Source organism: Bombina bombina, chromosome 1 (assembly GCF_027579735.1).
Source record: "Bombina bombina isolate aBomBom1 chromosome 1, aBomBom1.pri, whole genome shotgun sequence".
NCBI classification, from domain to species: Eukaryota; Metazoa; Chordata; class Amphibia; order Anura; family Bombinatoridae; genus Bombina; species Bombina bombina.
The window spans coordinates 215,477,231-215,493,759 of record NC_069499.1 but is presented as its reverse complement, the minus strand read 5'-3'; the positions used below and the strand labels follow the sequence as shown (position 1 = coordinate 215,493,759).

General features: G+C 40.7%; 1 protein-coding gene across 1 annotated transcript in view; it reads right to left on the bottom strand.

Moving 5' to 3' along the window:
• PLEKHH1 (pleckstrin homology, MyTH4 and FERM domain containing H1) overlaps positions 1-16,529 on the bottom strand; it is a 260,142-nt gene that overhangs the window by 97,656 nt on the left and 145,957 nt on the right. Inside the window, exons 7-8 of the mRNA XM_053697836.1 lie at positions 7,625-8,574; positions 6,408-6,486 (exon numbers count right to left, since the gene is read on the bottom strand). Coding sequence (XP_053553811.1) covers positions 6,408-6,486; positions 7,625-8,574 — 1,029 coding nt within the window. The remainder of the gene's footprint in view (positions 1-6,407; positions 6,487-7,624; positions 8,575-16,529) is intronic.

The window sequence follows — 16,529 nt, the reverse complement described above, 5'->3', positions numbered from 1 at the left end:
GTTTTTTTTCTCACTATGGGAACATCTTTAAAAAATGCCAATAATAAAAACTGAAATACATTGCAAAATGCACGCTTTTAGATGCAACCCATATAACAGGTAAAAATCCTCTTTTAAAACTTTGAACTAAGTCCTTAAAAATATCAGGTGCACCAAAGTTAAAAATAAGAGAAATTTTAGCTCCAGCTATCCATGTATTTAAACTGAATCACAAACTTAGACAGCCAAACGCTCATGGTAAAAAGTAAGGAAAGTAAAATGTTACGTTTAATTCTTCAAACTCATCCACCCATAGACTCTTGACTCCTCAAATAAAAACTCCCTTCTAGAACTGTTAAACATTTATTGTTGGTTGCGAATAGATGCATGATACTTTCTTTCATTCTATTTTCTCTGTGTTTATGAACAAATGTAAAAAAAAAAAAAAAATGGAAAAAGAAGATAACACAAAAGTGTAGAGTTGCCTGAGGTTTTTGAAAAAATAACTGTCTTAAATAAAGGGTGGGCGACTCACCATATCCGGAAATAAATATTTATCAGGTAAGCATAAATTATGTTTTCTTTCCTAAGATATGGTGAGTCCACGGAATCATCAATTACTAGTGGGAATCAATACCAAAGCTAGAGGACCCAGATGATAAGGGAGGGACAAGACAGGTAGACCTAAACAGAAGGCACCACTGCCTGAAGAACCCTTCTCCAAAAAGAAGCCTCAGCCAAGGCAAAAGTATCAAATTTATAAAACTTTGAAAAAGTATGCAAAGAGAACCAAGTTGCAGCCTTGCAAATCTGTTCCACAGAAGCTTAATTTTTAAATGCCCAGGAAGAAGAAACAGCCCTTGTGGAATGAGCAGTGATTCTCTCAGGAGGTTGCTGTCCAGCAGTCTCATAGGCCAAACAAATAAAACTCCTTAGCCAAAGAGAAAGAGAAATAGCCGTAGCTTCCCAGAAAAGAAACAAATAAAGCAGAAGACTGACGAAAAGAAATATGTAAGCTAGACTGAAATTCCAAGAGACTGTCAGAGCATCTATCAAGAAAGCCTGTGGATCCCTTGATCTCAAGCCGTACCTCAGAAGCTTGGCATTCTGCTGAGAAGCCATGAGATCCAGTTCTGGTTGCCCCCAATTGAGGATTAAACTGGAAAATACTTCCAGATGGAGTTCCCACTCCCCCGGATGAAAGGTCTGTCGGCTCAGAAAATCCACCTCCCAATTGTCCACTCCTGAGATGTGGATCGCAGAAAGACAACAGTTGTGAGACTCCACCCACTGGATTATCCGGGCCACCTCTGTCATGGCCAAGGAACTCCGAGTTCCCCCCTGGTGGTTGATGTACGCCACTGATGTTATGTTGTTTGACTGGAACCTGATAAACCGGGCAAAGGCTAACTGAGGCCAGGCCAGTAAATCATTAAAAATCACTCTCAGTTCTAGAATGTTTATAGGGAGAACTGACTCCTCCTGAGTCCAAAGACTTTCTGAATCTTCAATGACCCCCAAATTGCTCCCCAACCTAGAAGGCTGGCATCCGTGGTCACGATCACCCAGGAAGGTCTGCGAAAGAAAGTTCCCTGGGAGAGAGGTGTTCCTGAAACAACCACCACAGAAGAGAGTCCCTTGTTGCCTGATCCAGAACTATTTGCAGAGACAAATCCGCATAGTTCCCGTTCCATTGCCTTAACATGCATAACTGCAGAGGTCTGAGATGGAACCGAGCAAACAGAATGATGTCCATGGAAGCTACCATCTGACCAATAAATTCCATACATAGAGCCACTGACGGCCAAGGAGAGGACTGAAGGACAAGACAAGAGCCGAAAATCTTTGTTTTTCTGACCTCTGTCAGAAATATCTTCATTAGTAGGGAGTCTATTATGGTCCCTAAAAAGACTACTCTTGTGGCTGGATTCAGAGAACTCTTTCCCAGATTCACCTTCCAACCGTGGGAGCGAAGAAAAGACAACATGATCTCCGTATGAGAGTTTGCTTGTGGAAAAGACGGCACCTGAACCAGAATGTCGTCCAGGTGCTACTGCAATGCCCTGAGACAGGATCACTGCCAAAAGAACCCCCAGGACCTTTGAGAAAATTCTGGGAGCTGTGGCAAGGCCAAATGGAAGAGCCACAAACTGAAAATGATTGTCTAAGAAAGCAAACCTTAGAAACTTGTGATGATCCCGGTGAATGGGAACATGAAGGTACGCATCCTTTAAAGGGCCACTGTAAGTAAATATTTTCTATGCCTGTTGCTAACTAACTGCCCCAAATACACTTTTTATCAATAGCATTTCATTAACATATCTCTACCGTATATCAGAAATCTTGTCTGCAAATTTAATTGTTTTCCAAACCCACTCCGTGGGTATCCTTTGCTCTGTACCAATCCGTTTACAATACCTAGGTTTCAAAATGGTGCTTTAAACACAAAGTTATTGGTTTAAGTATTTAGAACATGCAGTGCTGAAAATAGTGGGCAGGATAACATCATCGGCGAATAAAAGATAACTTTTAGAACGTTATGAAACTTCGTTTTGGAGAAAATATAGGTCAGGAGGTTTTAATTAATGTTTATTAACTTTAATATGTTAGTTGTTTAGCTTAAAAATTATAACAGAAAGTAATCATTTAAGTCTATGGTTGTCATAAACCGACCCTCTTGTACCAAAGGAAGAATGGAACGTATAGTCTCCATCTTGAAAGACGGTACTCTGAGGAACTTGTTTAAACACTTTAGGTCTAAAAAAGGTCTGAAAGTCCCCTCTTTCTTGGGAACCACAAACAGATTTGAATAAAATCCCAGACCCTGTTCCTGCGGAGGAACTGGAACTATAATTCCCAGGGAAAAAAGATTCTTGATACAATTTAAGAACGCCTCTCTCTTTATCTGGTCTACAGATAATCTTGAGAGAATAAACCTCTCAAGAGATACAATTTCCATGGCCCACAGGTCTGGGTCATCTCGTATCCAATCCTGAGCAAATTGAGAAAGCCTGCTCCTACTAGATTCATTCCTGGATCGGGGGCTGACCCTTCATGCTGACTTGGAGTTGGCCGCAGGTTTCTTAGACTGTTTTCCCTTGTTCCAAGACTGACCAGACTTCCAGGAAGACTTGGATAGTTCCTGCTTGGAAGAGGAAGTGGAAGGTTTACCTCTAAAGTTATGAAAGGAACGAAAATTACTCTGATGCCCTTTCTGCTTATTCTTCTCATCCTGAGGAAGAAAAAATCCCTTTCCTCCTGTGACATCTGAAATAATTTCAGCCAAACCAGACCCAAACAAGATCTTACCCTTGTAGGGAATAGCTAATAACTTAGATTTAGAAGAAACATCCGCAGACCAGGATTTTAACCAAAGGGCTCTGCGAGCTAGGACCGCAAAACCAGACATTTTTGCTCCTAGTTTAATGACCTGTAAGGAAGCATCCGTAATAAAGGAATTAGCTAATTTAAGAGCCTTAATTCTGTCCTGGATCTCCTCAAGAGGAGTATCTTTCTGAATAGAATCAGACAAGGGATCAATCCAGTAAGCTGCAGCGCTGGTAACAGTAGCAATACACACCTCAGGCTGCCATTGAAGACCTTGGTGAACATACATTTTCTTTAATAATGCCTCCAATTTCTTATCCATTGGATCCTTAAAGGAATAACTATCCTCTATGGGAATAGTGGTCTTCTTAGCCAAAGTGGAAATAGCTCCTTCCACCTTAGGAACCGTTTGCCATGACTCTTTAATAGAGTCAGCTATAGGAAGCATTTTCTTAAAAATAGTAGATGGAGAAAAAGGTCTACCAGGTCTCTCCCACTCCCGTTGAATAATCTCAGAAGCACGGTCTGGAACAGGAAATACCTCCACCGCAGAGGGAACATCAAAATACTTGTTCATATTACTAGACTTCTTAGGGTTAACAACGATAGTAGTATCAGAGTCATCCAAGGTAGCCAAAACCTCCTTAAGTAACAAGCGGAGGTGTTCTAGCTTAAATCTGAAGGACACAACTTCAGCTTCAGCAGAAGGAATTATACTGCCTAAATCCAAGATTTCACCCTCAGATGCAGAGGAAATACTTTGATTGGCCACTTCAGGATCAGAAACCTTAGTTACTGTTTCTTTAAATTTCCTTTTGAGTTTTTCCTGCAGTATGGGAAAAGCAGAAAGCACCTCAGATACCACAGAGGATACCTGGGCAGCAATATCTTGCAAAGTAACCCCAGACGGAGCATGAGAAGAAACGCAGGGCACTGCATGTGCAGATGAATAGGATTGGGACGCTTGAGGAGACAACTGCGGCACATCTGAAACAGGAGGCTCCTGAACAGCATCCACATTAGCTAATGATGGCTCAGGGACTAACTTTTTTTTTTATCTTTTAACAAAGGATATCATACAGAACAAAAAAACGTTCATAAATAAATGTTCTTTTTAAATTTACTAAATCAACAAAAACATACCACAGGCAATACTATACACCTTAGTAGAATTAATGAGGTGCCCTACCTGTCCTGTAACCCGCAGCAAACTGAGGAAAAAAATGATCCCGTTTACAATCCGGATTCCAGTGAAGCAGAAACAGCAAGAAGGCTTCGAAACAGAAGACATCTGAAATATGCGCACCTCACTCTACAGGAAGTGAAGAAAAGCGCCAAAAAAAGCTCTGACAGCAAAGAATTAGAACCTCCCCTAAAAGGGGCGGTCTTACAACTGACAAAAAAGCTGAATAAGTGCCAAATTTTTCCCTGCTTACATAGAAAAATAAAACTGGCACTTACCTTAACATTTATCTGTCCGGCAATAGGACAGTTCACCTGGTTTGAGAGGATGCTATTCCTCACATGGACCTGTGGAAATACAGAAAGACTGAGTAAACCTACTCAGGCTATTTAAATAGGGCAGCAAAATGTTTTGGGAAAATGCAGTGAGGATTGTACCCCACAAGTTCCCAATTGCTCAAAAGCGACCACTGTCCTACTGAAGAGACTGAGATGGGCTAAGAATAGATCCTTTAGAAAGATCAGAGCAAATTTACTTTGCTTTAAAATAAAAAATCTTGATTGTAGATCAGACACCAAAACTGCACCTGCACCGCAGGCAAAGAGAATGACTGTGGATTATGGGTAAGGGAAGTGACATATATAGCAACTTTGCTGTAGTGCTCCTTGCTTCCTCCTGCTGGCCAGGAGTGATATTCCCACTAGTAATTGATTATTCTGTGGACTCACCATATCTTAGGAAAGAAATAACAACTCTGGAACTAGGAATAAGGTAATTATTGTTATGTTTTGTGCAGAGTGGATGCTAGTGGAGGTTGAGTTGTGTAGATCTTTTAGTTGAGGTCTGTATGCCATTAAGCTGTGGGATCCCTTTAATATTAGGGATGGTTGAGTGTCTTCCCTTAGGTGAGAAGGACTTATTGCGTTGGGAAGAGGTGACAAAGTTTAGGGTTCTAGGTGAAATCTGGGAAGTAATGAGTAATATGTGGGCAGTGGGACCTAGAACTTTAATCATCAACGCAAAGCAGGGAGTTGCTGTTAGGGTTTAGATACAGACAAAGGGCAGGGATCAAAAGGGTGAATACGATTGTAGAAGCTTGTGGTTTCATATCCTGCAATATTGAATACCTAGGCGATGTGAGGTTCCCCTTATTAAAAAGGTATATGAAACCAAAGTTTTTTTCTTTCATGATTTAGATAAAGCATGCAATCTTAAGCAACTTTCTAATTTACTCCTATTATTTTTCTTTGTTCTCTTGGTATCTTTATTTGAAAAGTTTAGGGGCCAGCCCATTTTTGGTTCAGTACATGGGTAGCTCTTGCTGATTGGTGGCTAAATGGCAGCTTGATGTAAGAAATGTGCATGTGGCGGATGCCAGGAGAATGTAACCTACCAGAATGCTTAGTATCTACTGTAAAGTTTGGCGGATGAGGGATAATGGTCTAGGTCTGTTTTACAGGGTTTGGGCTATGCCCCTTAGTTCCAGTGAAGGGCCATCTTAATCCTACAGAATACAAAAACATTTTAGACAACTGGGTGCTTCCAACTATGTGGTAACAATTTGGAGAAGGCCTATTCCTGTTTCAGCATGACTGTGCCCCTGTGCACAAAGCAAGGTTCATGAAGATATGTTTTGACAAGTTTGGTGTGGAAGAACTCTAGTGGCCTGCACAGAGCCCTGACCTCAACCTCATTGAACACCATTAAGATGAAATGTAACACTTAATGCAACCCTCACAGACACACTCAAAAATCTAGTGGACAGCCTTCCCAGAAGAGTTGCTGCAACTCCATCATTAAATGTCCATGGTTTTGGAATGGGATGTCCAACAAGCTTATATATATTTAAAAGGTTTGTAAACTTTCTTATAACACTTAATAGATAGTACATATGGATCAGCAGTGGCTTCATACTTACAAGGACCAGGAGGTTCATTTCCAAAACTTCCTTCAGAAAGTCTCATCCCAAACTTGGCTACAGCATAGATACGGCTTTCCTAGATGCAGCATATAAATACATATCAAGGAACAGCAATAATCAATTTAAAACTGTTTTTTTATATATGATATTTCTCTTCTTTGTTTCCCTGAAAAAAATAAAAACTACATATTGGATTTAGCATTGACTCTTGGTCCATAAGTTACAAATCTGTTAGAGACAGCAAAAACCCAATAGGACCATTCAGATGATCTACAGATAAATAATATAGATACTTGCAGTGTATATAGTATTACTTTTAAGTAAAAAAAATTCTTCTATAAAGGAGAGGGAAGAGTAAACATTTTCAAACATATTTGTGTATACAAAAAGCTGGGGAATTGTTAGAGTTTAAAGACTATCAAATGTATCAAACACTTGTTTAAGTCTGGAATGAGAGGGATAGCAGGTCTGTCAACAGTTAGGAAAGATAGTCACTACATCCTAAGTGCATACATATTTTTTTTTTAAAATAGCCCAACATACAGGTTCTCACCTCTGTCAAAGAATAATAAAGTACAATATTTTTCTTCATATTTTCCTGTGAATCTGCTATTTCTCCAAGTGATTAAAAACTTAAAACTAGTTTACTTAAGAAAAGTAAGAAAACAAGATGAGAGAACGTTTTCACCTCAAAAGTACATAAGAGAGCTCCAAAGACGAGTGCAATATGGAAGAAAATAGACGAAATTCAAGGTTTCAGTTATTTAAAAACAGGCAGAATAGAAACAAAGATTAAAAACACATGCACCCAAAGCATATTTATTAATGAGTCCATTGGAATGAAAACAAAACACTAAAAGGCATACCAGGATACATTTAACAAAAATCTGCAGTAAAGATGATTACTGTATTTTAAATTTACGTGAGCAAACACAATCCCTCTCTGAATTATTTTTCCTTTTTCTTGGCAATATATTGGTATGTGAATACGTTAAAAATGGATGCAGCATGATAACATCATTATATATGGTCTTTGAACACAGTGTGTCAAGATAGAATAGGGGTAAAGTCCCCCAGAATCTAAATCGTCCTATATCAAATAAATCCTCCCTTTGACATCCTGATATGCCTAGTTACTCTTTGTTTTATTTTTTTAGGTAGGATGATGATGTTATGTAGGAATACTTAGTACTAGTATTTCAAAAGCATCTTACCCAAGATGGGAATCTATGTAGTGGTGGTGTTGGAGGTTTACTTCCTGGCTCCATGGTACTGTTCTCACAGTTCTCAAACTCATTTAATAGCTCCTCAGCAGTTTGATTCATGTCCTTGTCTACAGAACCACATGGCGACTCCTCCATATCCATCTTTTCAGGCACATCATCAATATCAGTTTCCTCAGCTTGTATAGTCTGCTGCGGCAAGGCAATTGGCTTAAAGGAGCAGATATCAATATTAACAATATGGTGAAATCGATCTGCTCCTGGTTGTGGTTGACTATAATGTTTTTTTGCAAGCTGAATACTGTCTCTGGGGATAGAAGGGGTTCTGACTTTTGGTAAAGTCATGCTGGTCCCTAAGCTAAATTCTCTTACTGGAAAATGCAACTGTATCGAAGAAGTTGAGGTCAAAGGCATTGTACAGGATGAATACTTTGTTGCTAAAGTAGGAATCAAAATTGGGCTAGGTGCATTCGTATCCGCTGATGAAGAGGACGAGTCAAGTCTCTGTAAACGGAATTTGCAGTTAAGCTCATCTGATGAGTTTCCCAGGTCAGATGTAGGATTCGTACTACTGGAAGTGCTAGAGTTACTTTTGCTATCACAAGAAGCATGTAGAGCAAGAGCTTCCTTAACTCTCATAGTGGTTGCTACTAAAGGGTCTATTGATGACTCTGACGTCTCATCTTCTGCAGTGATTTCAGCTGTGGTTCTTAAAGGACCTTGAGAAGGAGATGTACTGTTAAGGCTGTCTGTAACAGGAAACTCATTGTCAACAATTGTAGCTTTCCCCGGGTGTTCAGGACCAGCAACTTCATGGTTTACATGTTGCTTCACACAATGATCAAGTTCTTGAGGCTTCTGGTCCTTATTATGACAGGATAATGTGTCTGATGTGAATGTGGTGGAGCTTTGGGTTTCTACTGAAGATATTTTTCCCCATCCTGTAAATAATATTCAGTATAGGTTATTAAGAATAAAATATGAACATAATGTAGCTAGAGTCATGTAGCCCACAGATAAATAACATAGTAATAACTAAAATAATTTGTAAGTGCTGCAATTACTATAAGTTTATAAAAATATTATTATTATTATCGGTTATTTGTAGAGCGCCAACAGATTCCGCAGTGCTAACAACCATATATAATTTATTAATGCATTTAATCAACATTAAATAAAAGGAAATGCTATTTTCTAGCACAATATTTGAAGAAGTTTACATTCGGGTTTTAGAATGTCCATAAAAATGCATAATATCCTGTGCATAGAAATACCTTTTCTGCACGTTAAACAGACTTTGTTCCATCCATTTCCATTTTTCACAATTTATTAGAAAATGGCCTTAAAGGGAAAATCTACACTAAAATTGTTACTGTTTAAAAAAAAAGATAGATAACGCCTTTACTACCCATTCTCCAGCTTTGCACAACCAACATTGATATATTAATATACTTTATAACATTTAAACCTCTAAATTTCTGCCCGTTTCTAAGCCACTACAGAAAGCCTCCTTATCACATGCTTTTTTAATTAGTTTTTCACAACAGGAGACTGCTAGTTCATGTGGGTCATATAGATAACATTGAGTTCACAATTACAATGTAATTGTACAAAGGCATATAAAGAGAAAAGTGTGCCTTACCCTGTTTTATACAATTGAAATATCACCACCATTTGAAGTAAAAGTTATACTATCAGTACCACATACATATAATTTGTAATAAGTTTATCAGTCATACAAACACAGACACAAAATGGATTAAAAGCACACAACCAGAGCAGAGTATATAGGTAACAAGGCGTATCGCTGAATTCAAAATAAGCTATGTTCCTTTAACCCGGGAGCTCAAATTAAAGTTAATGTAAGCTCAGCAGATAACGCTCATTGGCCATAACATCCTTTCCCAGTATTGTTCAGGCACAAACAGAAATCAAGCATGGTTGGCAAATTAAAAAAAAAAAAAAAAAAGAGAGAGAGACAGAGCTCTCATGCTGATTCCCTGACGTGCGTTTCACATAACGCTTCTTCAGACGGGGTGCGAGCTGCCGGAATCATGCCGTATTAAACAATATACAACCCCCTCCCCTAATGGTCATTGGTAGCCTGTGCGGTGATGCCATACAGTGATAGGTTGAGGGGGGTACCCTTCATTATTCCTAATCCTATCATATGCCATGGTGCACGCAGGTAGTTACAACAGCGTCATGTGAGTGAGATACCCAATCAGCATACACATTTGTATGTTAATGGAAGCAGATTAGCAGATCGTTGTTTACATTTCACTGAGTATATATGTATAAATTGCAGTGGAGGTCAGGAGTTACGGATTGGAACTCCTAGGGCTTCGTGGAAAAAAGGAGAGGTATAGATTGCATTGAGAAACTGCATCTGGACATTATATGAATATCGTAACCCCGAGGAGTTATTTAAGATTTAGCACAACACAGTACTAAATGCAAGTCAATAGATGATAAATACAAAGTCATGTGATCAGGGGGCTGTAAGAAGATGCTTAGATACAAGGTAATCACAGAGGTAAAAAGTATATTAATATAACTGTGTTGGTTATGCATAACTGGAGAATGGGTAAATAACAATTTATGCTTACCTGATAAATTTATTTCTCTTGTAGTGTAGTCAGTCCACGGGTCATCCATTACTTATGGGATTATATCTCTTCCCCAACAGGAAGTTGCAAGAGGATCACCCAAGCAGAGCTGCTATATAGCTCCTCCCCTCACATGTCATATCCAGTCATTCGACCGAAACAAAACGAGAAAGGAGAAACCATAGGGTGCAGTGGTGACTGGAGTTTAATGAAAAATTTAGATCTGCCTTAAAAGACAGGGCGGGCCGTGGACTGACTACACTACAAGAGAAATAAATTTATCAGGTAAGCATAAATTATGTTTTCTCTTGTTAAGTGTAGTCAGTCCACGGGTCATCCATTACTTATGGGATACTAATACCAAAGCTAAAGTACACGGATGAAGGGAGGGACAAGGCAGGAACTTTAAACGGAGGGAACCACTGCCTGAAGTACCTTTCTCCCAAAAATAGCCTCCGAAGAAGCAAAAGTGTCAAATTTGTAAAACTTTGAAAAAGTGTGAAGACCAAGTCGCAGCCTTGCAAATCTGTTCAACAGAAGCCTCATTTTTAAAGGCCCAGGTGGAAGCCACAGCTCTAGTAGAATGAGCTGTAATTCTTTCAGGAGGCTGCTGTCCAGCAGTCTCATAGGCTAAACGTATTATGCTACGAAGCAAAAAAGAGAGAGAGGTAGCCGAAGCCTTTTGACCTCTCCTCTGTCCAGAGTAAGCGACAAACAGGGAAGAAGTTTGACGAAAATCTTTAGTTGCCTGCAAATAGAACTTCAGGGCACGGACTACGTCCAGATTATGCAAAAGTCGTTCCTTCTTTGAAGAAGGGTTAGGACACAATGATGGAACAACAATCTCTTGATTGATATTCCTGTTAGAAACTACCTTAGGTAAGAACCCAGGTTTAGTACGCAGAACTACCTTGTCTGAATGAAAAATCAGATAAGGAGAATCACAATGTAAGGCAGATAACTCAGAGACTCTTCGAGCCGAGGAAATAGCCATCAAAAACAGAACTTTCCAAGATAACAGCTTAATATCAATGGAATGAAGGGGTTCAAATGGAACGCCTTGCAGGACGTTAAGAACTAAGTTTAAGCTCCACGGCGGAGCAACAGTCTTAAACACAGGCTTAATCCTAGCCAAAGCCTGACAAAAAGCCTGAACGTCTGGAATTTCTGCCAGACGCTTGTGTAGAAGAATAGACAGAGCAGAGATCTGTCCTTTTAACGAACTAGCGGATAAGCCCTTTTCTAAACCCTCTTGTAGAAAAGACAATATCCTAGGAATCCTAACCTTACTCCATGAGTAACTCTTGGATTCGCACCAATACAAATATTTACGCCATATCTTATGGTAAATTCTTCTGGTAACAGGTTTCCTAGCCTGTATTAAGGTATCAATAACCGACTCAGAGAAGCCACGCTTTGATAGAATCAAGCGTTCAATCTCCATGCAGTCAGCCTCAGAGAAATTAGATTTGGATGGTTGAAAGGACCCTGAATTAGAAGGTCCTGCCTCAGAGGCAGAGACCATGGTGGACAGGACGACATGTCCACTAGGTCTGCATACCAGGTCCTGCGTGGCCACGCAGGCGCTATCAGAATAACCGATGCTCTCTCCTGTTTGATCTTGGCAATCAGTCGAGGAAGCATCGGAAATGGTGGAAACACATAAGCCATGTTGAAGACCCAAGGGGCTGTCAGAGCATCTATCAGCACCGCTCCCGGGTCCCTGGACCTGGATCCGTAGCAAGGAAGCTTGGCGTTCTGGCGAGATGCCATGAGATCCAGATCTGGTTTGCCCCAACGATGAATCAGTTGAGTGAAGACCTCCGGATGAAGTTCCCACTCCCCCGGATGAAAAGTCTGGCGACTTAGAAAATCCGCCTCCCAGTTCTCCACACCTGGGATGTAGATTGCTGACAGGTGGCAAGAGTGAGACTCTGCCCAGCGAATTATCTTTGAGACTTCCAACATCGCTAGGGAACTCCTGGTTCCCCCTTGATGATTGATGTAAGCCACAGTCGTGATGTTGTCCGACTGAAATCTGATGAACCTCAGAGTTGCTAACTGAGGCCAAGCTAGAAGAACATTGAATATTGCTCTTAACTCCAGAATATTTATTGGGAGGAGTTTCTCCTCCTGAGTCCATGATCCCTGAGCCTTCAGGGAATTCCAGACTGCGCCCCAACCTAGAAGGCTGGCGTCTGTTGTTACAATCGTCCAATCTGGCCTGCGAAAGGTCATCCCCTTGGACAGGTGGGGCCGAGAAAGCCACCATAGAAGAGAATCTCTGGTCTCTTGGTCCAGATTTAGTAAAGGGGACAAATCTGAATAATCCCCATTCCACTGACTTAGCATGCACAATTGCAGCGGTCTGAGATGCAGTCGCGCAAATGGTACTATGTCCATTGCCGCTACCATTAAGCCGATTACTTCCATGCACTGAGCTACTGACGGGTGAGGAATGGAATGAAGGGCACAGCAAGCATTTAGAAGTTTTGATAACCTGGCCTCCGTCAGGTAAATTTTCATCTCTACAGAATCTATAAGAGTCCCTAGGAAGGGAACCCTTGTGAGTGGTAATAGAGAACTCTTTTCCACGTTCACCTTCCACCCATGCGACCTCAGAAATGCCAGAACTATCTCTGTATGAGACTTGGCAGTTTGAAAACTTGACGCTTGTATCAGAATGTCATCTAGGTACGGAGCCACCGCTATGCCTCGCGGTCTTAGTACCGCCAGAAGTGAGCCCAGAACTTTTGTAAAGATTCTTGGAGCCGTAGCTAACCCGAAGGGAAGAGCTACAAACTGGTAATGCCTGTCTAGGAAGGCAAATCTTAGGTACCGATAATGATCCTTGTGAATCAGTATGTGAAGGTAGGCATCCTTTAAGTCCACAGTGGTCATGTAATGACCCTCTTGGATCATGGGTAGGATGGTTCGAATAGTTTCCATTTTGAATGATGGAACTCTTAGGAATTTGTTTAGGATCTTCAAGTCCAAGATTGGTCTGAAGGTTCCCTCTTTCTTGGGAACCACAAACAGATTTGAATAGAATCCTTGCCCGTGTCCCGTCCGCGGAACTGGGTGGATCACCCCCATTAGTAAGAGGTCTTGTACACAGCATAGAAACGCCTCTTTCTTTATTTGGTTTGCTGATAACCTTGAAAGATGAAATCTCCCTTATGGAGGAGAAGCTTTGAAGTCCAGAAGATATCCCTGAGATATGATCTCCAACGCCCAGGGATCCTGGACATCTCTTGCCCAAGCCTGGGCGAAAAGAGAAAGTCTGCCCCCCACTAGATCCTTTTCGGGATAGGGGGCCCTCTCTTCATGCTGTCTTAGGGGCAGCAGCAGGTTTTCTGGCCTGCTTGCCCTTGTTCCAGGACTGGTTAGTTTTCCAGCCCTGTCTGTAACGAGCAACAGCTCCTTCCTGTTTTGGAGCGGAGGAAGTTGATGCTGCTCCTGCCTTGAGGTTACGAAAGGCACGAAAATTAGACTGTTTGGCCTTTGAATTGGCCCTGTCCTGAGGTAGAGCATGGCCCTTACCTCCCGTAATGTCAGCGATAATTTCTTTCAAGCCGGGCCCGAATAAGGTCTGCCCTTTGAAAGGAATATTAAGCAATTTAGATTTAGAAGTCACGTCAGCTGACCAGGATTTGAGCCATAGCGCTCTGTGCGCTTGGATGGCGAATCCGGAGTTCTTAGCCGTAAGTTTGGTTAAATGTACAACGGCATCAGAAACAAATGCGTTAGCTAGCTTAAGTGCTTTAAGCTTGTTCATAATTTCATCCAATGGAGCTGTGCGAATGGCCTCTTCCAGAGACTCAAACCAGAATGCCGCCGCAGCAGTGACAGGCGCAATGCATGCAAGGGGCTGTAAGATAAAACCTTGTTGAACAAACATTTTCTTAAGGTAACCTTCTAATTTTTTTATCCATTGGATCTGAAAAGGCACAACTATCCTCCACCGGGATAGTGGTACGCTTAGCTAAAGTAGAAACCGCTCCCTCCACCTTAGGGACCGTCTGCCATAAGTCTCGTGTGGTGGGGTCTATAGGAAACATTTTCCTAAATATGGGAGGAGGGGAAAAAGGCACAGCGGGTCTATCCCACTCCTTGCTAATAATCTCTGTAAGCCTTTTAGGTATAGGAAACACGTCAGTACACACCGGTACCGCATAGTATCTATCCAACCTACATAATTTTTCTGGAATTGCAACCGTGTTACAATCATTCAGAGCTGCTAATACCTCCCCTAGCAATATGCGGAGGTTCTCAAGCTTAAATTTAAAATTAGAAATCTCTGAATCCAGTCTCCCTGGATCAGATCCGTCACCCACAGAATGAAGCTCTCCGTCTTCATGTTCTGCAAATTGTGACGCAGTATCGGACATGGCTCTCACATCATCAGCGCGCTCTGTCCTTAACCCAGAGCTATCACGCTTGCCTCTTAATTCTGGCAATTTAGATAATACTTCTGTCATAACAGTAGCCATGTCTTGCAAAGTGATTTGTAAGGGCCTCCCTGATGTACTTGGCGCCACAAAATCACGCACCTCCTGAGCGGGAGGCGAAGGTACTGACACGTGAGGAGAGTTAGTCGGCATAACTTCCCCCTCGTTGTCTGGTGATAATTTCTTTGCATGTAAAGACTGACTTTTATTTAAAGTTACATCAATGCATTTAGTACACAACCTTCTATGGGGCTCCACATTGGCCTTCATACATATTGAACAAACAGATTCATCTGTGTCAGACATGTTTAAACAGACTAGCAATGAGACTAGCAAGCTTGGAAAATACTTTTCAAATAAATTTACAAGCAATATAAAAAACGCTACTGTGCCTTTAAGAAGCACAAAAAGCTGTCACAGTTGAAATAACAATGAACTAAATTAGTTATAGCAACCAAATTTTCACAGTAAATGTATTAAGTTAGCAAAGGATTGCACCCACCAGCAAATGGATGATTAACCCCTTAATACCCAAAAACGGATAACAATAAAATAATTAACGTTTTTATCACAGTCAAACACACTGTCACAGGTCTGCTGTGACTGATTACCTCCCTCAAAATGAATTTTGAAGACCCCTGAGCTCTCTAGAGACGTCCTGGATCATGGAGGATGAAGTAGGAAGATTGTGACTGAATTTTTACTGCGCAAAAAAGCGCTAAAATAGACCCCTCCCACTCATATTACAACAGTGGGGAAGCTCAGTTAACTGTTTCTATGCAGGAACAAAAGTTAGCCATGTGGTAAAAATCATGCCCCAATAAGTTTTATCACCAAGTACCTCACAAAAAACGATTAACATGCCAGTAAACGTTTTGAACATACATTTTAAAAATTATGAAGTGTTATTAATAAGCCTGCTACCAGTCGCTTTTACTGCAGTTAAGGCTCACACATTAATTCAGTATTAACAGTATTTTCTGAGTCAAATTCCATTCCCTAGAAAAATACTTCAGTGTACACACACTCCTCAGCCTAATACCAGTCGCTACCACTGCATTTAAGGCTGAACTTACATTACATTGGTATCAGCAGTAATTTCTCAGTCAATTCCATTGCTTAGAAAAATAATTTACTGCACATACCTCGTTTGCAGGGGGGCCCTGCATGCTATTTCCCTTTTCTGAAGTTACCTCACTCCTCAGAATGTGCGAGAACAGCCAGTGGATCTTAGTTACGTCTGCTAAGATCATAGAAAACGCAGGCAGATTCTTCTTCTAATGCTGCCTGAGAAACAAACAGCACACTCCGGTGCCATTTAAAATAACAAACTTTTGATTGAAGAAATAAACTAAGTTTAAAAACACCACAGACCTCTCACAACGACCTATCTTTAGTTAGGTTGCAAGAGAATGACTGGATATGACATGTGAGGGGAGGAGCTATATAGCAGCTCTGCTTGGGTGATCCTCTTGCAACTTCCTGTTGGGGAAGAGATATAATCCCATAAGTAATGGATGACCCGTGGACTGACTACACTTAACAAGAGAAAAAGGGATTATCTATCTTTTAAAACAATACAAATTCTATTGTAGACTGTCCCTTTAAAGCAACATTCTCAGTTCCTTATAGCAAGTTCTAACTTAGACAAGTTGATAGTTTGGTTTATATGTAATGCAGGATTAACCAATTAATTTGGTTCAGATTACTCCTTTTTTCATCCATATAACACTAAAATATATACACAGTAGACTATTTGCACTTTTACAAGCTGTTTTGATAATATGTATGTCCTGTAGGTCTGTTCTCTGGTATACAAACGATATGTGTCTTATT